General features: G+C 39.2%; 1 long non-coding RNA gene and 1 gene segment (V, D, J or C); one reads left to right on the forward strand and one right to left on the reverse strand.

Moving 5' to 3' along the window:
* LOC110203248 (uncharacterized) overlaps positions 1–20671 on the reverse strand; it is a 38886-nt gene extending 18215 nt beyond the window's left edge. For 2 of the 3 annotated variants that reach the window (XR_013485487.1, XR_002322887.2), the window contains exons 1-3: positions 20541–20671; positions 1487–1594; positions 174–1268 (exon numbers count right to left, since the gene is read on the reverse strand). This is a non-coding gene — a long non-coding RNA (uncharacterized LOC110203248). The remainder of the gene's footprint in view (positions 1–173; positions 1269–1486; positions 1595–20540) is intronic. The other variant, XR_013485486.1, reaches the window with a different exon arrangement.
* Positions 20672–20695: 24 nt separating this feature from the next.
* The window catches only part of LOC110203246 (immunoglobulin heavy variable 3-33-like), a 44098-nt gene continuing 39435 nt past the window's right edge, over positions 20696–25358 (forward strand). Inside the window, 2 exon segments of the V gene segment in view lie at positions 20696–20822; positions 20918–23393. Coding sequence covers positions 20777–20822; positions 20918–21300 — 429 coding nt within the window.

Raw genomic sequence — 25358 nt, forward strand, 5'->3', positions numbered from 1 at the left:
TAAGAGAAGAAAACTCATACACACACTGAACTGAGAACAAAAATTTTTAGTTATTTTAGTCATGTCTGACTCTTCATGACCTCATTTGGGGTTTTCTTGGCAAAGATAAAAGCATAGTTCGACATTTCTTCCTCCAACTTGTTTTTCAGATGAGGTGAACAGGAGTGACTTACCTAATGATCATACATCTAGTAGCTGTCTGAAGCAGGATTTGAACTCAGGTTTTTTTGACTCCAGGCCCAGGGTTCTCTACACTATGATGCCTATTTCAACAGGAAAATAGGAGAAAGGGGGGTGAAAAGGAAGAAGCACAAATTAATGGGAGGGTAGATTAAAGGAAGAATTAGTTCTAAGCAAGTCTCAAAGAATGGGAATCTGAGGGAGTGACTCATAAATTGAGAAATGACTGAACAAGTTATAGTGTATAAATGTGATGTAATGAAACTGTTACAGAGTGAAGTGATAAGAAGCAGAAGAGCAACTTATACAGTGACAACAATATAATGAAGACAAACAATATAAAAAAAGTAGGAATTTTGTTCATGGTAATTATCACCAACCATGATAATTTCAGATAGCTAATTATGAAACATACCATCCACCTAGTGACAGTGAGGTGAAGGACTAGGATGCAGATTACAGGTGACTCCAAGAGAGGAGCCACTTATCCAACAGCTACAATTCACAACTTGTTCTTTCAAAGTTTTAAGGATAACCCTGGTAAGGGAGTCCTACAACTCAGTATTATGTCTCTTGAGCCCCCACAGTTGTGATTTGCATAAAATCATACACAGTGACACCATTGAATAAAACATTTGTGATTTCTTATGATGATATATTAGGAGCACACACATTATATATGCAAAATAGAGCAAACAAAGAGGATTGTGTATAAATTTGTAGATCTCTTTTCCATTCTTTTAAAAAATATAGTCAGTGTAACACATTACTTTCCAAATTGCCTTGCTTGTCTCTGCTTCTTTATGAACTTCACATTTTTACCGTTTCAATAACCTTCTTTTTTTACTTTTCCTTTTTTTGAATCATCATAATTATTCCCTCCTTCCTTCCCCTAACAGAAATCCCCTGTAACACCTAAACATATTCAAGCTAAACAAATTCACACTGTGACTATGTGCAAAATTGTGACTCCTTCCATGCCTTGAGTCCATCTGCTCTCTGTCAGGATGTAGAGAATATGCTTCAAACACATCTCAGAAGAAGAACTGCAACGCATTCATAATCATATGAAAAAATGTTCCAAGTCACTGAAAAGGAGAGAAATGAAAATAAAAAGAGTTCTAAGGTTTTATTTCACATTCTAAAAACTGGCAAAAATGACAAAATCTGGCAATAGTTAATGCTAGAGAGATTGTGGAAAGATAGGTTCACTAATGTTCATTAGTATTAAGTGGAGGTACAGAATGTTGTAACCATTTCAGAAAGCAGTTTGGGATCATACAGATAGTGACTAAAACGTCCATACCTTTTGAACCAGGGAATGCATTACTAGGCTTATGCACCAAGGAATCCATTGATAAGAAGAAAGCCTCTATATACGCAAAAATATTTATAGCAGCTTTTTTTGTGATACCTAAGAATTGGAAAAAAACCAGATGCCCATCAATTGGTAAATGATTAAACAAATTGTGGTTCATGAATACTACTAAGCTGTAAGAAATGATAGATCTACATGAATTTATGCAGAGTGAAGTAAACAAAGCCCCTTAATCCCCAGTATAAACAGTAACACCAATTTAAATGGAACAATGATACACCAAAAAATAAAAGGTGAATCTTATAAAATTACAAAGATGCAAGTGGGACTGAAATGAAGAGTTATGAGAAGACATCCCCAAGCTATTCCTTTTAGGATGTGAGAGGTCCACAGGTCTTACATATTGCACATCGCATGATTTGGAACTATCTCAAAGTAACAGTTGTACTGATTTGTTTTTTTCTCTTGAAACAATAAACCTATTTGTTGTATGTTCTTGTCATAATGGCTCTTGAAGAGGGGTAAAGGGGTGGGTACATGGGATACCATGGCGAAGTATGAAACAAAAAATATCAATAGTTTTTTTTAATTGTTATTTCAATAATCTATTTTTTTCTTTTGTTTACCTAAGTCTTTTATATTTTTGGTAAATATTTATCCATTTCCTCGAACTTGTAAATTTTATCAAATTTTAGTTATAGTAGTTCCTACAAATTTTCTGTATTTCTTTTTCAACTGTGGTAAATTCTCCTTTTTCATTTTGTCATGTGTAATAGAGTTCGCTCTTTTTCAGATTAGCTAACATTTTTTTCTTTTAAAAAAAGCTACTACTTTGGGGCAGCTAGGTGGTGCAGTGGATAGAGCACCAGCCCTGAAATCAGGAGGACCTGAGTTCAAATCTGGCCTCAGACCAAACACTTGACACTTACTAGCTGTGTGACCCTGGGCAAGTCACTTAACCCGAATTGCCTAAAAAAAAAAAAGCTACTAATTTGGCTTATAAGTTTAATGATTATTTTGTTTTTAGTTTTGTTGATTTTCAGAATTTCAACTTGATGATTTTTAATTTATTGTTTTTCAAGTTTTATTGTTCTTGTATGACTGATTAATTGACTTGTTCTTCCTGTCCTTTGTTAATGAATGCATTTAGAGATATAAAATTTGCTCTAAGAAAATGCCACCATCTTTCCTTACAACAATTCTCTACGATGGGCAGTTTTTTCTTTGGATAACCTATTTTTCAAGCCTTTGTCCTTGAGTAGAGGCTTTGTTTCAGAGTCAAGCTCTGCTTTTTGCTTTATTTTTTTCGACAGACGATCAGCCCTGCTTGGCCTTGAAGTGTCATCTGTATTTCCATGTTAACCACTTTCTGAAATAAGGCCCTCCTGAATAATTTAGAATGCTAGATGCGCTCTGTGCGATCTCCTGACATTGAAGATGTCAAAGATGTCAAGGCCAGGGGAGTTTCAGTTTGTGCTATGGAAAAAGCATGTGCACTGCAGTGATGGCTGTTGATATGGTTACTTCCAAATCTACACAGTGCATTTATGAATATCCTGTGAAATTTCTGGTAAAGCCCTTTGCTCTCATCTTGTGCAGATATGGAGCCTTGCAAGTTATTCATGTGTCTGGAGATTCTCTGGCTGTACTAGACTATCATCTGAGTGGGAACATTGGTATTTCTGGGGCCAATTCTTTCCTAAGGCCTTCTAATCTTCAGACTCATTTTTTTTGGCTGGGCAATGGGGAACAAGTGACTTTCCCAGGGTCAAACAGCTGGTAAGTGTTATGTGTCTGACATCAGATTTGAACTTAGGTCCTCCTGAATCCAGGGCCAGTGCTCTTTCCACTGCACCATCTAGCTGCCCCTTCAGACTTATTTTTAAAGTAGTCTGAGGATAGGTGAAAGAACTTAGTATATTTTTTTGAGTGTTTTATCCTTATTCAGTCTCATACTGTTGTTTAAATATCTTTTCTAAAGCACATGTATGAGACCTACATTACTTTGAAACTTTCACACTCATTTTAATCAGGTCTATTCTTCTAAAATATTTAATTACCAAGATCTAAAGGACAGTATATCAGAAACATATTTTATGTTGGAGAACTTCTTTGAGTAGAATCCTGAACAAACATTGAAACTAAATTCAGTTAGTCAATCAATTGGCACCCATTTACTAAGCACCTATAATATGCCAGTAGTGAGGTGCTCGGGATATAAAGACAAAATGAAAAATCCCTACTCTTAAATACTTACATTCTTTTGTGGGAAAATAAATGCATAAATAAGTATATACAGACTGTATGAAAATAAATAGAAGGCAAATCTGGGGTGGAGGGCACTAGCAAATGGAGGGAAACAGGAAAGGCTTCATATAGAGAATGGCGCTTGAGATGAATTTAGAAGGAATCAAATAAAAGGAAACGTAGATTAAGAGTAATGGTGTTCCAAGCACAGGGAACACCCATTGTAAGGGTGAGGAAACCAGAGAATGAGTAACATTTAGAAGGAGCAGAGGAGAGGCTAGTTTAACTAGACTATAGAGTTCAATGAGAAGACTAGCATATGATAAAGTTGCAAAGGTAATTTGGGGCTTGTTTCAGAAAAAAATTAACAGCATAGATTAAAGCTTATATTAGATCTTAGAGATAACAGGGAGAAACTGGGTTTCGTTAAGTATGGTAGTGGTATGGATAGACACAACTTTGGCAGCCATATGAAGAGAAATTTAGGTAGATGACCTGAGTGAGAAGGTCAGAAAACAGATTACAAAAGGTTGAGAAGCACCTTAAAGGAAGTCATCAAGTGTATACTTTTCCTAGGACTTAGTGAAAAGGAAAAGTTCTAAAGATAGCTTCAAAATAACATAGGGTCAGTGAGCCTTTTTAAGCTTGGGAGACCAAGATATATTTTGTAGGAACAGAAATTTAACTGTATTCCATAAGCTGCTTTGAAGTGTTCTTTTTTCCTATATGTTATGTAGCAATGGCAGAAGAATGCAAAAGTAAGGCCTGAACCAAGGGGAAGAAAAAACAAGAGACAGACTGACCCAGTTCAACCTTTACAATACACAAAATTCCAGCATCTGAAAGGCCAATTGGAGAATAAATTGTATTTTTGACAGCATTCTGATGGTCCCTGATGAGAACTTCCCCAAAAGTAAAGAATTACTGTAAAGTGGAGATAAGACAGAAGCATGTTGTCTCTGCTGATATTGCTGTGTACCATAGGTAGCAGCAGACTAGGGTGCTCTGGGAGGGTTGGTCCCCCCAGGCTGAGGCTCAGCCTATACCTTTTCCCAGATACTCCAGAAGATATACACATTCCCCAGAGGATATGGTGTCACTGTCTCACCACACACAAAGAGTTCTTCTGAGAAACAAAGCATAGGGCATTTGGGAGGATCCAAGAAATTCAGTGAGCTTTATTATGCCCTGTCCATTCTGTGCCTCAATTCTTTCAGCTCAAATTGGTATATGAGCTTGAGTGTGCTGGTAAGTTCTTTAACAAGCAGTTCCCATGGGAGAAAAATGTATCAATGATACACTTTTGTTTAATCTACATTATCAACATTTTCTCTCTCCCTTTGTTAAGTCTAAACAATTAAGAAAACCAATTAAAGTCAAGCCCTGATTTTCAATGGCTGCTGATTTCTTAAGTACGAATGCTCACATCGAAAACTTCACAATGACCTCTCTCACGCCAACATATCGTACCCTGGATATGACAGACCATGAAGAAGATTGGGGATGAATAATCTACATGCAATCCAGTTCCAAAGAGAATGAGCAAAAACTAACCCTATAAGCAAGCAGAGATGTCAGGAGGAGGCTCAGAAATACCACCTTATCCCCCAATGCCCACCAAAACAAAACAAAACAAAATCCAGAATCCCTGAGGTAAATCCAATACCTACTGAAGATAAATAATGACAAAAGTTTGGGGTGACTTACTAATTAGAAATGACCTTGGGATAAGCTAGGAAAATGTCAGTGACATAGAAAAGAGTAATGAGCATTCTTTTCTTACTGAGAGTAAATTGGAGTGATAGAGGATAGATACTGAGTCCTTACCAATGGTATTTAGATTCTCAGTGTCGCTAAACTTCCCCAGTGTATTAGAACTAATTCTGGAGGAAATCTTTATGAAGCTCGGGGTCGGCGGGGGTGGGGGACGGTGGGGGAGTGGGGTGGGGAGACACACTTATCTCACTAAACAGAGAAAGACACCCAAACTGGGCTTCTCCCTCTAGGGATGAAAACCAGCAAAAACCTGTGTCTGCAGCTCTGGGAGAAGAGCTTTTCATCTGTGTGGCCTTTGTCTCCTAAGAACTGACACTGTCAAGCCTGAACAATGGGTTTGGGACTGACTGGAATTTTCATTCTGACTATTTTACAAGGTAGTTTTGTCTTTTGTTTGTTTTTTGATCAAGGATACACTCTTTGAACACCTGACCGTTTCCTCTGTGGCCTCTGCCTTTATAAACCCAAGCTGTACTCCTGATCAGGGCTGCTTGATCTGGGTGTTTACCCCTTGCAGCCTTGCCCTAATAAATCCACATTTCAAATTGTGTCTGGGTCTCGCTCGCTGATTTTTGGTACAACATTTTAGAGGCCCCAGCAAGATTGCAGCATGCTGTATTGCTGTGGAGACCCACCTGGGGAGGACTTCGGCCTCAGGAAGGGGGAATTGACCTGTTCTGACTTTTAGGGGTGCTGGCCTCTGAAGATGTTCCAGGGCCCTGAAATTCAGAACTGAAAAATACCTTCCCTCCCTGACTCAGATTGTACCTCGTTTCGGCCCCATGGATCCTGGACTTGGTAAACCTCCAGAGGTAAGTGTCTGCAGACTTATGTTTCCTGGTGGAGAATGACTGTATGACGGGGCAGTAGTGCTTAGCGCCTCAATCTCCTGGGCACCCCAAGACATCGGGACCATGCCCGTATCTGGTTCCTGGTTTCTGGTTTCTGTCTTAGTTGTATTGGTCTATTAGTTTATATGTATAGAGATTGTGTTTCTAAGAGGTTCTGTTTCATGATCATGTGTCTGAAGCCCCCCCCCACTTCGTACTATAAGGCAGCTGTCAGGCTGGATCACAGACAGATTTCCCAGGGCAGTTTCTCCGACTTCTATTGGGAGGACATGTTTGTGTTTGGGCTTTTATTATTTGTCCATGTCAGTGTTCCACGATAATGGGGGGCTCGGCTAGAAAATCCAAAAACCCCTTTGCGTTGTATGTTGAATCATTTTCAGGTAGTATATCAGGAAAGGGCGGATTACAGTGGCCGACCTTCGGGGTAGAATGGCCACTACAAGGTAGTTTAGACAAAACAGGTGGTGACTGATGCTTGAAAAGTTGGTGCTGGAAGCCCCGGACACCGTGATCAGTTTGTATATATTGATATCTGGCTGACTGCTCCTTACACAGTGCTAGTTGCTCAGCCACAGAGGACTTCTTCCTCTTGTGACCCTCCTAACGTTCTTCAGGAAGAAGACTTTCCCCTCCCTACAACCCCGGCCTTCCTAGGAATGGCCCCAATCTCCTCCAAGATTGTATCCTCCTTTGCTCTATCTGCCCCACCACCTGACTCCTCTGGCCTTCCTATAGCACCTGTTGATTTTCTGGTAAATATTGGGGCTGCCCATTTTGGTCCTAAAAAACAACTACCCCAGTGCAGGGGGCCACTAGGAGTATATTGTCTTGACCTCTCTAATGCTGAAGTGCACCTGACTACAAACTTTTGCAAGAAAATGTGGACATGAAATGGGGAACTGAAATATTGAAGAAACATATATGAATTTGTGGATAAAAATCCTTTATAAAGGTTCAAAGGTATTGAACTCAGAAACGTATATTTGTATAATTCTAAGAGTACATATCGTTATTTGACGTTAAGAAATCCATTACATATATGGCCCCAAGAAAGTTCTATTTACTGTTCAATAAGGGGATGGTGGTGGAATTCCTCCCCAGGGATGTTACGAAGATCACATGGTTGTAAAGGTGCTTGGCACCATGTTTAGTATAAAACAAATGCTATCTGAATGTAAACTGTTTTAAGTAAAAATATAATTGCTTTATGTGAATTTCCTTTGATATGAAGTTTATGTCAATGGTGATGAGATGAATGATTTTCTCTGTAAGGCAATTTGAGTCTCTGAGTAAAGTCAAGTCATCAGAGGGGTAATTAATTGGTTTGGATTTCAAGGTTTAAAAAGATGATAGTTGGTTTCTGTTCTAGTTGTTTTTCTAAGACTCTTAGATTGTACAGCTTGAGAGACCGTTATGAGGTAGAGATGGTACCTAGATGTGATGAAATTGGATAATGTAACAATTGTTAACGTTTAATGAGGTATCTTTGGTTTTAAGCAGGTAATTAACTGGTTCTGTTTCAAAGATTTAAGTGCCTGATAATTACTTATGACACTTTATTATTTAGATCCTTTGGTTGATTGAAAGCATGGGGGAGAGAGGATAGAATGGTTCCATTTGCACAGAGTGGCTAGAGTAGACTTTGAAATTTTTGAAAGATTAATACTCTCTTTTCATTCTAATTCTGGCCGAATCTGAGTTTAGTGGCAAAGAGAGAGCCTTTTCTGTCTTACATTCGAGAGAGAAGTCTAGTTACCAAACATATTTCTGAATGAAACTGTTGGATCTGGTGAAGGGGGTTAGAGAGGGCAATAACTGGGTATTTACTGAGTCTGTCTTCCCCGCCCTCTTACTCGTCCTTGGATGATTCCTTCACCAAAAACAAAACAAAAAAAAAAGGTAGGGATTGGGTAAAAGCCTTTTCCAGATCAGTTCTTCCTATTCAAAACAGTCTCCTTGGGGTAAGGGGGTTAGCAGGCAGGGGCACTAGGATCAGCCCCTCCCTGGGGTACATGGCAATTCCCCTTATTTTGTAAAACTGCCAAGGTCACTGGAAAAAAAATCTGTGTGGGCAAGGTCATCTGCTCTGAGAAAAGAACTTGTTTGGAGTCCCTAAACAATGAATTTGGCTTTCTGAGAAGTTGCAAGTTTATGTACAGTAGATAGAAATGATTTCTAATGATTGGATTTTACACCAGGACAAGTTGAAATTTGAGAAAGATGTTAAGTGAAATCTCTTGTGTATGTGAGTCCTGGTAAATCTTTATTGCTTATTGCAACTCCATGGGAGTAAAATTAACTGTATCTGGCTTTAAGCTGTGATTAGTGAAACTTGCTGTTTGAGGTAAAAGGGTCTTGGGACTATAACTAATTTTGTTTTGAGTTTGAATTTGGGTATAGTTGTCTGCATTAAATCAGTATCAGAAATGTCACAAGCTACTCAGAACAGGTGGATGTCTGCATCTGGGAAAAAGCTGTGAGGACAATCTAAGCCTCAATCTAGGATGGGATCCTCCTGGCTCAGTTTCTTGATTGTGTTCCTTTGAGAAGGAATGTTTCCCATGTGACTATTCCTGAGTCTGGCTGTGATGTGGAATTAATACTGCATGATTGGAGAACTGTGATTGCTATCTGAATTCAAACAGAGCTAAGGATATTCTATCCTGTCATATCTGGATGTCACATGTCCCTACCTTTTCCTTTTATGGTTGGTTTCTCTGATCAGAGCAAGTGGTCAGTAAAAGAGATCAGCACAATATAAGTATGTGAGATCTTGCTGTTTTGATCTGAATTTGTAGTCATTCCATGGCTTAAGTGTAAAATTAATGTTTGAATTTATCATATGTAAAAGATTCAATTTCTGAAGTATAATTAGAGACTGCAAACAAGTTTGCAGAACAAGATTGTGTATCTATTCAGTTGTGAGGTTAAAATTAGGAAGTTCTTTTGTTTAAGGCAGTTTTTACAAGAGCCCCCCCTCCCCAGTGTAACCACCTCAGAGGTCTTTGCCACCACTTTTTTGTACTGGCCACTCCTTTATGGGAAAATATTTCTATTTCAACATCTTGTTTCTCAGCAGGGAATTATTCCTTTGCTTGGGGAGACAAGTTCTATGGCCACTATACAGGTAAAGACCCTTGCCAGGGGAGGGATTGTAAATGTCTCTGCTGGCGTCTTGACTTGCACCACCTGTAATGATGCCTACAGTGATGTGTCCCCAGAACTTTACCTCTGCCAGCTGTACCACCTGTTCTGAGGGAACACTCCCTACTTGCACCTATGACCAAATTCCTCCTGCCACTCTCCTAGTAGGTATTTCTTATTTAACCTTCTCTTCCTTTTTGACACACAATGTTGCTGCCCCCTTCTAGCTGTAACACTTTTATTGATCTTTTGAAAGTTTCTTTCTTACCTGTAATATTGTCATGTAATCATACTGATCCATGGGGGCATCCATGCTCAGTATCTTTTATAAACAGGTCCCATCTGTACCCCTACAGGATACTCCTTCCTTTGTGGGATGGGTAGGCCAGGTGGTGAGGATTCTGGGGAATAAGTAAGCAAAATGCCACTATTTGGCAGGATCCCAGGACTGTCGTTCTGGCCACCTGGTGTTTAACACCTCATAAGGATTTTGGTGTGTGCTCCCTTGGATTTTTGGCACCACCTCTGACCATTTTCAATATTACTAAACCCAGCACCTCCACCCTAACAAGAGTGAAGCATGGGTTCTGGGACAATGTTGTCTGGTACCTTAAAAGGGAGCAGAGTATCTCATGCCTTGCTATGGACATTTACAACATGAGTTCATACTTTCAAACCTGAGAAGGGACATTCACCAATTGGCAAATGACAAAGCTAATAGTCTCCAGGACATTCAGCAACCTCTGAATTCCCTGGCAAGTGTGGTCCTGGATAATCAGAGAGCTTTGCATTATCTACTTGCTTAGTGGAGGTGTCTGTGCCCTGGCCAACATCTCCTGCTGTATGTATATTAACAACTCTCAATAGGTGGAGCTCAATAGGACTAGAGAAAGTCACCTGGATGTGAGACATCCATAACAACCCTTAATACATCAGTACATCCTCTTCTTGGGGATTCTGGCTTCTTTCTATGTCAACTACTATTCTTGTCCCACTCCTGATTGTATTCCTTTTACTTCTTTTTGGCCATTGTCTGCTTAATTTCCTTGCCAGATTTGTCTCCTCTAGACTCAGTGCCCTCCACTTCAGATGACTGCTCAGACTGGGTACCAACATCTGTCCGAGACCACAACCCACCACCTCTTGGACCTGGCATCGGCCAAGTTGTGGACACTGGCTAGAGAACTGACTCCTTGACCAGAGGGACCCTAGGAGGCAGGGACAGCTCTACACCCAAACCCCCCAGGAAGCAGTTTCAGAAGCTGAGACCTTTGTCCCTTACCCCAAAAGATTTTGGGTCCCATCTGTTTAAGGGGGAAATGATGGGGTACTTGGGTGCTTGTGTTTGGGTGCTTGTACTTGGACCCCAATTTCTCCCTAGCCTCAGAAACATTGTGCCTGACAGTTTCTCCCTAGCCCAAGGACCTGTGCCTAGCAATTACTTGTGAGCAGGCCCCAGCAAGACCCTTATCTCTCTCCTTGGTGCAGTCCAAACAGCACCTGAAGGATTTATTAGTTTAAACTGGCTTTGCACTGGGTCATAAAGACATTCTTACCCACTACTATATTATCCTACCGGCCTACCTCATTATCTCTCATATATCTGTTCTGTGTTGTGTTTGTATATATGGTGTGTGTCCGTGTGTAACCTGAAACCCTTTGCAACCAGGGCTGTAGCTGGACTCCTCCCCTTACTCTTTTGTCTGCAATTATACTGTCATGATCCCTGAGGCTTCCAATTCCTTTTATTCAGCCCCATCTGGCACTTGGTGGGCCTTCCTGGACGGAATGACACAATGTGTCTCAGTCACAGTTTTCCTGAAAGACCCTGAACCCTTGTGCATACCAGTTTCCATTATCCCCAAAGTCTCTCTTATGCCAGGCCCAGACTTGTGGGAGCATTTCACTCAAGTGGGTGGCATGTCCTTCCGTAGCAAACAAGCTGTACCTCTCCTCATTCCTATTCTTGTAGTTTTGGGGCTAGTTGGCTCAACTGCTGTAGGAGCTACTGCCTTAATCCGAGGAGAGGCAAGTTACCGGGAACTAAGCGCATGGGTCAATGTTGACCTCCGTCATTTAGAACATTCTGTAACACAACTTGAAAGACAGGTCAACTCATTGGCTGAAGTGGTCTTTCAGAATAAAAGAGGACTGATCTGTTGTTCCTCAGGCAGGGAGGACTATGTGCTGCTTTGGGAGAGGTCTGTTGTTTCTATGCCAATAACTCCGGGGTGGTGCAGGAGAGCATCTCTTTGGTCAGGAAGAATATTGCAGACAGGCAGAGGGAACAAGAAAGGAGGGAAAATTGGTACCAGAGCCTGTTTCAGACTTCCCTATGGTTAACCACTCTTATTTCTGCCTTGGGCAGGCCTCTGCTCCTCCTCACTATAGCCCTAATTTTTGGTCCTTGTCTAGTTAATTGACTCCTTGATTTTGTTGAATCCCATATTAATTCAGTTAAGTTACTATTGATCAGAGATCCCTGCTATCAGCCTGTGGCATCTGCCTCCTTTGCACCCTACAATGATACAGCCCCTGCCATGTCAAGGGTTTGACATGGTGCACAAAAAATGTGGGGAATGAAGTACGGAACTCCATGTGCTGAACTCCATTTTGTTTTCTGACCTCCACCTTGTATGCCCCTTCTTCGGGGAAGTAGGAGTTCCCACCTCAGGAGTTCCCACCTTAGAAGTTCCTGCCTTAGAAAACCCACCAAGAAAGATACCTGTCCCAATCTATTCCGTGATCCTTATATGGTCCCAAAGGCAGGATTAATCAATGGCTTGTTTGGCTTCTGTAACTTCCTGCTTCCGCAACCGTTACCTCTGTGGCTCTGCCTTTATAAACCCTGATTTGGCCTGCTTGGTCTGGGTGTGTACCCCTTGCAGCCACAAGCCAATAAATCGACATTTCAAATTGTGTCTGGGTCTTGCTCCCTGATTTTTGGTACAACAAATCTTTGTAATATATTGCTGTAATCTTTTAGGTAGTATTTTATTTAGGATTTTTGCATCCATATTCATTAATGAAATTGGTCTGTAATTTTCTTTCTCTGTTTTTACTCTTCCTGGTTGAGGTATCAGTATCATATTTGTTTCATAGATGCCTTCTTTGCCTATTATTTAAAATAATTTCTGTAATATTGGAATTATTTGATCTTTTTTCTTTTTTTAACTATCTTTTCTTTTTTTAAATTTTTTATTAATTTAGTTTGATTTATCAACAATCACTTCCATAAACTTTTGAGTTTTAAATATTTCTCTCCCTCTCACCCTCCCTCCCCAAGATGGCTCACAATCTCAAATAAGCTATACATATACATTCCTATTAAACATATTTTCTCATTAGTGATGTTATAAGAAAGAATTAGAACTAATAGGAAGAGCCATCAGAAAGAGGAAACAAAACAAAACAGAACAAAAAAAAATAGCAAATAGTATGCTTCAATCTGCATTCAAATTCCATAGTTCTTTCTTTGGAAGTGGATAAAGTTTTCCATCATGAGACCTTCGGAGATGTATTAGATCCTTGTGATGAGGATGGGAGCTAAATCCAAAAAAAGGAAAACCCCTAGACTTTCCTATAGGGACAAATCTCTTGTTTTCCTGTGAGGCTATAATCCCATCAACTGGCCTTTCATTGTGGCTACACCCAATCTCCCAATTCTATTACCCTTAACCTGGTTTAGCCCTCCATTGTCTTACCTCTCTATAGCCCCAGGCCACTTCCCACCCTTAATCCTATGTAGGTTGCACTCTCCCTTGGCCACCCCTGGAGTTCTATTAAGTCATAGACTACTTAGCCACTCCTAGATTATTCCCATAGTCTTTCTGTATAATCAGGTCCATCTTGTCTCCATTAAGATACTCTGATTCTTACAGTCTAGCCACTGCTTAGATTTTTACAGTCCAGCCAATAGCCCAGGGATGCTCAAATTCCTTAAGAGTCTGGCTAATATGGTGGATCTTTAATAAATCTTGTTTTTAGCTGAAGGAAGGCTTGGGTAGAATTCTTTCAGATAGGACTCACATGTCGTGATTTTGGAACTCCAGCACCCCTCACATCTAGACCTTATCATATGGTTCCCTGTGCTGGGAAAAACTGCCTAATACCAAGCTCTTCACCAGCCATAACCAGAATGTACATAAACCTCCCTTCTTTCCCAATCCCTTTTTTCTTTTTTCTTTTCTTTTTTCCTTTTTTTTTTGTTTTTTGCTCTGCAATTGGGTGGATTTCCAAGCAACCAAGAAGACATGGCTTGGAAGTACTTTTCAGGCCTGACCCCTCAGGTCCCATTAGAGCAGACAGCTATAAGGTTTTCTTGAACTCAGCCTGAGGCTTTCCAGCTCTCTGTCCAGTGATTCTGTTCAAAACCATGGACCTGGGCACACAATCCCTATCTGGAAGCAAAGGCCCAATCCTCTTAATTTTCTCAGCCCCAGGGACTTGGGAAAACTTAAAGTACTTCTTTGGGCTTTTGATGTTTTTGTTTGTTTCCCTAGGCTTATTCCCAAATCTTCCTTTAAGGAGGGAGGGACTTACAGACCCCATGCCTGCAAAGGGCCAATCCTCTTCAGTTCCTGAAGATCCACCTTTGGGCTATCTTTTACAAAATTGGGAAAAAATTAGTTTCTCTAAAGAATTAAAAAAGAAAAGGCTGTTGTTATTTCACAATACCATTTGGCCTCAGTATCACCTGGAAAAATGGGAGGTATGGCCCATTTTTTGGACTTTACAGCAAAATACACTCTCAGAGTTAGAAAGATGTTGTTGCAGAGAAGGACAATGGGTAGAGATTCCTTACATAATGACTTTTTTTTTTAGGTAATTGGGTCACACATCTAGTAAGTGTCAAGTGTTTGGTCTGAGGCCATATTTGAACTCAGGTCTTCCTGACTTCAGGGCCTGTGCTATACAAATTGTGCCACCTAACTGTCCCCGTAATGACTTTTGTAGAACTTTCTCATGACCTCACTTTCAGAAAACATGGTAGGATGCTCATAGCTAGAGCTGCTCCACAAATGGGGAGTGGGGATCAACTAGACTTTTTGAATGAGCCTCATAAGACACCCTGTGCTAGAGCACCCCCCTCTTTCCATCCTCCCTTAATACCACTTCCCCAACTCCTATCTCCACCTTATTTTCAACTGACCACCCCTGTTTCCTATGCCCCACCTCCTTTCTTTGGTTAACCTTCCCTTTTCCTCTAGTCCACCTCCATGTATCCTACCCTGCATTTTCTCTGCAGGCCCCTCTTCCAGAGGAAACCCCTTCTCAAGTTTTGGACAAAGGCTTTGCCTCAGCATGTCCTCCCCAGGCCCTTTACCCTGAGGGAAAGACTACCCAGACCCCAGTCTCAGTACTATCCCCCCCGACCCCTCCTCCTTCTCTGGTGCCAGTTGATTTTTCCCCTTGCCAGTTGGATCTCCTGGTCCTACTGACTTCAGGGCTGGTACTCTATTTACTGAGACACCTAGCTGCCCTTCTATTATTTAATATTGTACTAGAAATGTTAGCTTCAGCAATATGAGAAGAAAAAGAAATTGATAGCATTAGAATAAGCAATGAGGAAACAAAACTATCCCTTTTTGCACATGATATGATAGTATACTTACAGAATCCTAGAGAATCAATTGAAAAACTACTTGAAATAATTAACAACTTTAGCAAAGTTGGGAGATATAAAATAAACCCATGTAAATCACTGGCATTTCAATGTACTGCCAATAAAGCTCAGCAGCAAGAGATAGAAAGAGAAATTCCATTTAAAGTAAGTGTAGACAATATAAAATATTTGGGAGTCTACATGACAAGACAAATCTAAGCTATATGAACACAACTGCAAAACACTTTTCACACAAAAATGTCAGATCTGAATAATTGGAAAAATATCAATTGATCATGGATAGTCCAAGCTAATATAATAAAAATGACAATTCTTTCTAAATTAATTTACTTATTCAATGTCATACCAATCAAATTACCAGATATTATTTTATAGAGCTAGAAAAACAATAACTAAATTCATCTGGAATAATAAAAGGTCAAGAATGTCAAGGCAATTAATAAAAGAAATGCAAAGGAAGGTAGCCTAGCCATACCAGATTTAAAACTATATTATAAAGAGGCAATCATCAAACCATTTGGTACTGGCTAAGCAACAGAGTGGTGAATCAGTGGACTAGGTTAGTTACACAAGACACAGTAGTCAATGACTATAACAATCTATTGTTTGATAAACCCAAAGACTTCAACTTCTAGGATAAGACCTCATTATTTGGCAAAAATTGCTGGGAAAACTGGAAAATAATAAGTTAAAACTAGGCATACACCAACATCTTACGCCATATACAAAGAGAAAGTCAAAACGGATATATGATTTATACATAAAGAGTGATACCACAAGCAAATTAGGAGAGCAAGAAGGATTTTACTTGTCAAAACTATGGAAAACTATGGAATTAATGACCAAACTAGACATAGAGAATATATGTAATACATAATGGATAATTTTGATTACATTAAATCAAAAAGGTTTGAAAGAAACAAAGCCAATACAGCCAAGATTAGAAGGAAAGTTTCTGTTTTCTAGATGGGAAGCTAATTTTTTGCCAGTGTTTCTGACAAAGACTTCAGTTCTAAAATATTTAGAGAAATGAGTCAAATTGATAAATGTATAAGAATTCAGTCCCCAATTGATAAATGGTCAAAGGATATGAATAGGCAGTTTTCAGATGAAAAAATCAAAGCTATCTGTGGTCATGTGAAAAAATGATAAATGTTGGAGAAGATGGGGGAAAATTGAAACACTAAAGCATTGTTAGTGGAGTAGCGAACTGATCCAACCATTTTGGAGAGCAGTTTGGGACTAAGCCCAAATAGCTGTAAAATTGTGCGTACCATTTGATTCAGCAATACCACTAGTAGGTCTGTGTCCCAAATGGATCATAAAAAAGAAAAAAAGGACCCACACATACAAAAATATTTATAGCAGCTCTTTTTGTGGTGGCAAAGAATTGGAAATTGAGGGTATGCTTATCAATGGGGAGTAAGTTGTGGTATATGAATTTAATGCAATTCTATTATGCTGTAAGAAATGAAGACTAGGCCAATTTCAGAAAAAACTGGGAAGACTTAAATGAACTGATGCTGAGTGAAGAGAGCAGAACCAGAAGAATATTGTGCACAGTAACAGCAACCTTGTACAATGATCAACTTTGGTAGACCTGACTCTTCTCAGTCATACAATCATCTAAGACAAATCCAGAAGACTCATCATGGAAAATACTATCCACATCCGGAGAAAAAACTATAAAATCTGAATGTGAAAGAAGTAGAATATTTTCATACTTTTTTGATTTTTTCTTTCTCTAGGTTTTTCCCTTTTGTTCTCATTCTTCTTTCATAATATGAATAATGTGGAAATATGTTTAATATGATTATTCAGGTATAACCTATATCAAATTGCTTGCCATCTTAGGGAGGTAAGAGGAGAGGGAGGGACAAAAAATTTGGTACTCAAAATCTTATAAAAATGAATGTTGAAAACTTACTTTATATGTAATGGGAAAAAAAAGTAAAACACTACTAAAAAAGGAATTAGGTGATCTTAAAATATTTGATAGAACTCACTTGCAAATTTTTCTGGTCCAGGTGCTTTTTTCTTAGGAAGCTCCTTTATGGCCTGTTTTTTTCTGTTTTTCTAATATAGATCTATTTAGATATCATACTTCTTTTGCTAATCTGGGCAATCTATACTGTTGTAAATATTCTTCCATTTCCTTTAAATCGTTAAACTCGTTGGCATATGATTGGGCAGAATAACTCCTTATAATTAATTTCATCTTTGTTAGTGGTATATTCATACTTTCCATTTTTAGTACTAATGATTTTTTTCTCTCTCTTAAATCAAATTAACCAATGATTTATCTATTTAATTGTTTCTTTTCATAAAATTAACTCTCTGTTTCATTTATTAATTCAATTATTTTTTTTACCCTCAGCTTTATTAATCTCACCTTTAATTTTTAGGATTTCCAAGTTAATATTTAATTGGGAATTTTTAGTTCATTCTTTTTCTAGTTTTGTTGTTGTTGTTGTTTAATTGCATACCCATTTCATTAGCCTGCTCTTTCTCTACTTTATTGATGTAAGTATTTACAGGTATAAAATTTCCTGTGGTCACTGATTTAGCTATATCCCACACATTTTAAATTTAAAAGACATCTTTTTTTTTTTAAGTGAGGCAATTGGGCTTAAATGACTTGCCCAGAGTCACACAGCTTGTGAGCATTGTGTGTCTGAGGCTGCATTTGAACTCAGGTCCTCCTGACTCCAGGGCCAGTGCTCTATCCACTGTGCCACCTGGCTGCCCCCCAAAACATCTATTCTTTAGAAAAGCTCATTATTTTAACATGAAGTGAGTAGGAGGAGAAGGAGAACAAAACAACATAACTAAATCACAGTGAGTCTTTTGTTCATTTCACTTCACCACAGACAAAAAGACAGAAAAAATCTGTGGACCTTAGGACTGCCTTTGGCCCTGAGAACCATTTGTAGAGCCCTCTAATCCACAGAGATAGGTTATGCAACAGGGCAGCCTAAGGTCCTAGATTCATATCAGGGCAACTTAAAAGAGACAACTGGCAAATTTGTCACCCACTGACTGGTTCTAGGTCACTAATCCTGACCAAACTGAACAATGGAACTGGCCTTTCCTAACTACTCCACATTTATGATTCCTCATCTTTCTTTCCCCTGCAGGTCCTGGGCTGTGTACCAAGAAGGTGCAGGTTCAGAAGTGATCAGCATCTGTCTCACTATGAAGCTTGTGGGGAAATAACTAGGACAGGAATTCCATAGGAAAAGGGGGGATGGTTTCCTTCCTGACTGAATGTTGCTGAATCTACAGAAGTCTTTTGTTGTTCAGAACCCAAATCAGGTCAACATTTTACAGAGAGCTCAGAGAAGAATGTAGGGCAGCAATCACACTTTATCCTGCATCAGATTATTTGGACAGCACTGAAAACTTGCAATCTTAGCAGTTCCCAAAGTCTCTGGAATATGACAACACTTAGTTTCCCAAAAATAGCAAAAAGACCAGCCAAATCATATCATCAAGTGCAAAATCATAATGTAAGCTTGAAGAAAGAGCAAATAAAAAAGAATCTCACAACAAAAAGTCATTATGGGCAGAGTGTTCAAGACACAAATCCAGAAAATGAAAATGATTCCAATTCATCATTTGAGGCAAAGCCTCAAGGATTCAAAGAGAAACATAGCTTGGGGCAAAAATTCAACTAGACTTCTTAGAATAAAGTATGAGTTTTTAAAAAATTGTTTTAATCAATGACAGAAGAGTGCTAGAGGAAAACATGGAAAAGAGATGAAACATATGGATAAAGAATTAGAAAGGGAATCAACATGGAAGCCAGTGGCTCCAAGAGACAATAATATATGTTAAAAGTCAAAATTTTGAAAATTAAAGAATTTTTTAAAAAATTTGACCTGGAAAACAAATTGAGGAGACAAAGTTTAAGAATTATCAGACTACCTGAATGCTTTGACTAAAACAAGAACCTAGATCTCATATTTTAAGAAACTTTAAAAGAAAATTACTCAGATCTCTTAGAACAAGAGGGCGAAATGGAACAAGAAAAAATGCATTGGTCATCTCTTGAAAGAAAACTTTAGCAATCATATGGACAGAAAAACAGAAGAGTGAGACCTGAGGTGGATGACCTGAGTGGGTCAGAAAACAGATTATAAAGGGTTGAAAAATACCTTGAAGGAAGGTATCAGGTATATACTTTTCCTAGAAGTTATTGAAAGGGAAACAGTATAGAAAGATAGATAACTTGAAGATAATGTGGGGTCAGTGAAGCTTTTTAGGCTTGGGAGGACAAAATATATCTGGTAAATTTAACTGTATACCATAATCTGCTTTGAATTGTTCTTTTTAACCTATAAATTATGTAGCAATGACAGGATGATGCAAATGTAAGACTTTACCTGGGAAAGAAAAAACAAAAAGACAAACTGACTCGGTTTAGGCTTTACCATATACAAAATTCCACAATCCCAAAGGCTGATTGGAAAATAATTAATATTTTTGCAGCATTCTAACGGTCCCTGATGAGAACTACCTTTTCCCCATGGGTGAAGAGTTAATGTGAAGTAGACATAAGACAGAAAAATGTCTCAGCCATTGTCACTGTGTACAGTAGGTGGCAGCAGACTTGGTTGTTCTGGGAAGAAGGTCCCTACAGCCCAAGGCTCAGCCTATACCTGTTCCCAGTACTTCAGAAGATATACCCATTTCTCAGAGAATGTTGTGTCACTGTCTCACCATACACAAAGAGTCCTGAGAAACAAAACATGGGGCATTTTAGAGGGCCCAGGAGATTCAGCAGATTTTATTATGCCTTGTCCATTTTGTGCCTCAATTCTTCCAGCTCAAACAGGGATATTAGCTTGGGTGTGCTGGTGAGCTGTTTAAAACTCTACAGGGAAAAATGTATACATACTACACTTTTAAGTTTAATCTACATTATTAACATTTTCTCTCTCCCTTTGTTAAGTATAAACAATTTTTAAAAGTTAAGCCCTGATTTTCAGTGTCTGCTGATTTCTGAAATATTAGAGCTCACACTGAAAACTTAACAATCACCTCTCTCATGCCAATTGAGCGAACACTGGATATGAGGGACAATGAATGGGATTGGGGGTATATAATCTATAGGAAATCCAGTTCCAAAAGGAATGAGCAAAAAATAATCCTGTAAGTAAGCAGAGGTGCTAAAGAGTAAACTCAGAAATCCTCCTCCTTCCCTTTACCAAAAAAATCCCCAAAGATTCCTAAGGTAGATTTAATCTCAGCTAAAGATCAAGAATGACAAAGGTTTGGAGTGCCTTCCTAATTAGAAATGGCACTGAGATAAGCTGGAAAAATATCAGACACATAGAAAAGCCTAATGAGCATTCCCTTGGAATTGAGAGTAAATTGGATTCTCAGTGTCACTAACCTTCTTCAGGGTTTTAGAACCAATTCTGATGGAAACTTCTCTGCAGCTCAGAGAGGGGACTCATTTCACCGACAGGCAGTTGCTCTTCCTCACACTAAACAGAGAAAGACATGCAAATTGGGCTCCTCCCTCTAGGGATGAAAAGCAGCAAAAACCTGTGTCTGCAGCTCTGGGAGAGGAGCTTTTCCTTTGTGTGCCCTTTCTCTCCCAAGGACTGACGCTGTAAAGCCTGAACAATGGGATTTGGACTGATTGGAATTTTCATTCTGACTCTTTTACAAGGTAGTTTTGTCTTTTGTTTGATTTTTGACTAAGGATACACTCTTTGAAGTGGTGTATGTGTGTGACTATTGTCTTAAATGACTCTTTGTTTGCAGGTATCCATTGTGATGTTCAGCTGGTAGAGTCTGGGGGTGATGTGACACAGCCTGGAGGATCTCTTAGCCTTTCCTGCAAAGCTTCTGGATTCACTTTTAGCAGCTATGGCATGCACTGGGTCCGCCAGCCTCCAGGGAAGGGGCTGGAATGGGTGGCAGTTATTTATTATGATGGAAGTAACACATACTATGCAGACTCTGTGAAAGGCCGATTCACCATCTCCAGAGACAACAGCAACAGCATGCTGTACCTGCAAATGAATTCCCTTAAAGCTGAGGACACAGGCCTGTATTACTGTGTAAGAGACACAGTGAGAAAAAGGAGTATGAGACCAGACATAAAACCCCTCATTCAGAGAGGCCATGCGGAGAATGACTTATAGAAGGAACTCAACAACACCCAGCACAAGGAGACCAGTTACAATAACAGATAAAGAATCAGGCTGACAAAGTTTTCAAAGTCTGGGGTTTCTTCCTAATTCACAGTCAATATCTATCCCTATCTATCTATCTATCTATCTATCTATCTATCTGTCTGTCTGTCTGTCTGTCTGTCTGTCTGTCTATCTGTCTGTCTAATCTCCTTTGAGTCTATGAGAATCTTTTCTGTTTATGTTGCCCACAGGTTTAGAGGGAAAATGTATCCTTTTAATGGTTTACGTGTTTTGTCCATGGTAACTAATTTCTCTGTAGTTGTCAAACATGAGGCAGATCAGGAATTATTGAACATTTAGTATGTATCCTATAGCATTTTCCTATGTGTGAATGTGGAAAACACATCTACCTGTAGGTACATTTAATGTATATGTATATATATTTATACATACATATTAAGTATATGATACTCCGAATGTGTATGTATGCAGATCTGTATATGTATATATATGTGTGTATATATATATATGTATATATGTATATATATGTATATATGTATACCCCATGTGTAGTTATACACATATCACAGGATCATGACACTGTAATTAAAGGGAATCTGAAGCTTCTTTTCAATTAGACCTCTCATAATATCAAAATTATATTCCTGTATATTTTTCTTTAATCGTGGATTTCAGGTAGTCCAATAATCATTTTTTTTGCCTCTTTATTATTTATTTATTTTGGTTTTCAACATTCATTTCCATGAGATTTTGAGTTCTAAATTTTCTCCCCATTTTGCCCCTCTCCCACCCAAGATGGAGTGCATTCTGAATACCCCTTCCTCTAATCTGCCCTCCCTTTTATCACAGTGGCCCCCCCTTCTTTTATTCCCTTTCCCTTCTATTTTCCTGTAGCACAGGATGGATTTCTATACTCCATTACCTGTATATCTCATTTCCCAGTTGCATGTAAAAACAATTTTTAACATTTGTTTTTAAAGCTTTGGGTTCATTCTCTACCTTCCTCCCTCCCCACCTATTCTCATTGAGATGGCAAGCAACTTGATACAGGTTATACATGTGTAGTCATGCAAAACACTTCCATAGTAGTCAAGTTGTGAATAACTAACTACATTTCACTTCATCCTATCCTGCCTCCCCTTTATTCTATTCTCTCTTTTGACCCTGTCCCTCCTCAAAAGTATTTGCTTCTGATTACCACTTCCCCCAATCTGTCCTCCCATCTATCATTTGCCTCACCTTATCCCCTTTCCACCTATTTTCCTGTAGGGTAAGATACCAATTGAATATGTATGTTATTCTCTCCTTAAGACAAATCCAATGAGAATAAGATTTACTCATTCATTCCCTCTCACCTTCTCCTAGTTCCCCTCCACTTTAAGTTTTTTCTTGTCTGTTTTATGTGAGATAATTTATCCCATTCTACTTTTCACTTTCTCCTTCTCCCAATATAATCTTCTCTCACTCCTTAATTTCATTTTTTAGATATCACCCATTCATCTTGAACTCACCCTGTGTTCTCTATCTATCTATGTATCTATGTATCTATTTGTCTAATACATACATACATACATACGTACATACATATGTACATACATATATATATATATACACACACACATATATACATACATATATTCCCCCCCCAAATACCCTAATGCTGACAAAGGTCCCATGAGTTACAAATATCATCTTTCCCTCTAAGAATGTTCAACTTTAATAAGTCGCATAAGGTTTCTCTTTCCTGTTTACCTTTTCATGCCTCTCTGGAGTATTGTATTTGAAAGACAAATTTTCTATTCAGCTCTGGTCTTATCATCAAGAATGTTTGAAAGTCCTCTATTTCACTGCATACGCATTTTTCCCCCTAAAGGATTATATTCAGTTTTCCTGGGTAGGTGATTCTTGGTTTTAATCCTAGCTCCTTTGACCTCCAAAATGTTATATTAAATTAAGTATATAAGTTCCTTAAGGTAAAAGCTGCTAAATCTTGTGTTATCCTGATTGTGTTTCCACAGTACTTGAATTGTTTCATTCTGACTGCTTGCAATATTTTCTTTTTGACCTGGGAATTCTAGAATGTGAGTATAATATCCCTAGGGGTTTTCCTTTGGGGATCTCTTTCAGGGGGTGGATTCTTTCCATTTTTACTTTACCCTGTGGTTATAGAATATCAGGGGAGTTTTCCTTGATAATTTATTTTTTTTCAGCTAAAGACAAGATTTATAATAACATGTGTCATATTGGGCAGACTCTTAAGGCGTCTGAACATTAGTGAGCTATTGGCTAGATTATAAGAATTTGAGCAGTGGCTAGATTTTTAAGAATCTAAGCATTTTAGTGGAGACAAGATGTATCTTAGGTACAGAAAGAATAAGGGAGGGATCTAGGAGTGGCCAAGTAGTAATGCCAGGCATATGAACCACATGGCCTAAGGAGAATGGAGCCTCAATAGGACTAAGTGTGGGAAGTGACCTGGGGCTATAGGGAGGTTCCACAATGGGGGCTAGGTTAAGGGTAACAGAATTGGGAGATTGGGTGGCAAATGCCAGAGATCTGACCTTGTCCAGAGTTATTCCTTTTTCGGGGTCTAGATCCTATTCTCATCATTCTCCCCTCAAACAAATGGGCCCCAAATTCTTTTGGGGTAAGGGGCAAAGGTCTTGGTTTCTGAAACTGCTTCCTGCTCGATTGGGGCTTAGAGTTGTCCCTGCCTTGAGGGTGTCTCAAAGAGGAGGTTGACTGGAACAGAGGACAGGCTGCATCAGGGAAGTAATATTCACCAACTGTAGGTCAATGGCCTGTACTCTGGAAGACACAAATCTGACAGAAAAGACTGCAGGGCTCAGATATGACAGGATAAAATATCCTTAGCTCTATTCAGATTGAGATGATTCAGTTTTCCAACCATGCACTATCAAATCTACCTCATACCTAGGCTCAGTAATAGCCAGCTGGGTAACATTCCTTTTCAAAGGAACATAATGAGGAAAGTGAGCCAGGAGGATCCCATCTTAGGCTGACCCTAAAATTGTCCTCTCAGCTTTTCCCAATGCTGACTTCCCTCCAGTATCACATTCTCTGAGTAGCTTGAGACATGTCTCAGACGGTGGATTATTGATTTATTGATGGGTTATTATGACCCATTAGACAACTCAAAATAAAATCATGAACTTTTTTTACCTCGAACAGCAAGTTTCACTAATCACAGCTTAGGAAAACTTTTCCAGGATTTACATCTCAAATTTAAATTTGTCCTGGTGTAAAAAGCCAATCATTAGAGATTATTTCCATATATTTGCAAATTCTCAGCAAGACAAAACCCAAAAAAGCTTTTTGGCAAGTTGACACATTAAAACAATACCCAGCAATAGCCAAATTATTTTAGCAGCAACTAAATTATGAAAATTTGCTTGACAAAATTCCCTGATGCCAAACAATTAGCTCAACTTTCTCCCATACTTCTGGGGGAACATGGGGAGTTCTGGTGCACAGAGGGAAAAGGGAGATAGGAGGCTTAACTAGAGAAGATTGGCTCCCCAAATTCACCATCAGGTCCCTTCCCAACAAAGGGGTAGGGCAAGGGGAGTGCATAAAGAAGGAATGTTCAAACAACAGATCCTCAAATAGGCAGGGGTGAGGGTATGTCTAGTGACATCCCTTAGTTTTCCCTTCAATGCCCATGGCCTGACAGGCCAAGGGGCAAGCAGGGCCAGAATAATTGGTTAAAACAGAGAACGTAGCCATGATAAAGTAGGTAACCTTAACTTCAGCTTCGACTTTTGCCCAGGGCTTAGCTAGAGATGAAGAAAGTGGGAGCACTACCAAGCCCCAGGCTACCCTCTCATTCTCAGTCTTGAGAAGACTGCAGGATGGAGTGCTGGGGGGCAACTCCACCACTTTTCCAACCTTGGGGACAATCTTTTCTCCAAAGTCCCTTCTGGTCACATCTTGGGCACAGTCCCAGAAGCATTGGTTGTGGGGGCTTCTTCTGAGGGGGTGCCCTGGAGGGGCATTCCTTGGACCAGTGACACTCCTGGTGGCAG

The sequence above is a fragment of the Phascolarctos cinereus genome, unplaced genomic scaffold, assembly GCF_003287225.1.
Source record: "Phascolarctos cinereus isolate Bilbo 61053 unplaced genomic scaffold, phaCin_HiC Scaffold_3;HRSCAF=262, whole genome shotgun sequence".
Classification (NCBI taxonomy): Eukaryota; Metazoa; Chordata; class Mammalia; order Diprotodontia; family Phascolarctidae; genus Phascolarctos; species Phascolarctos cinereus.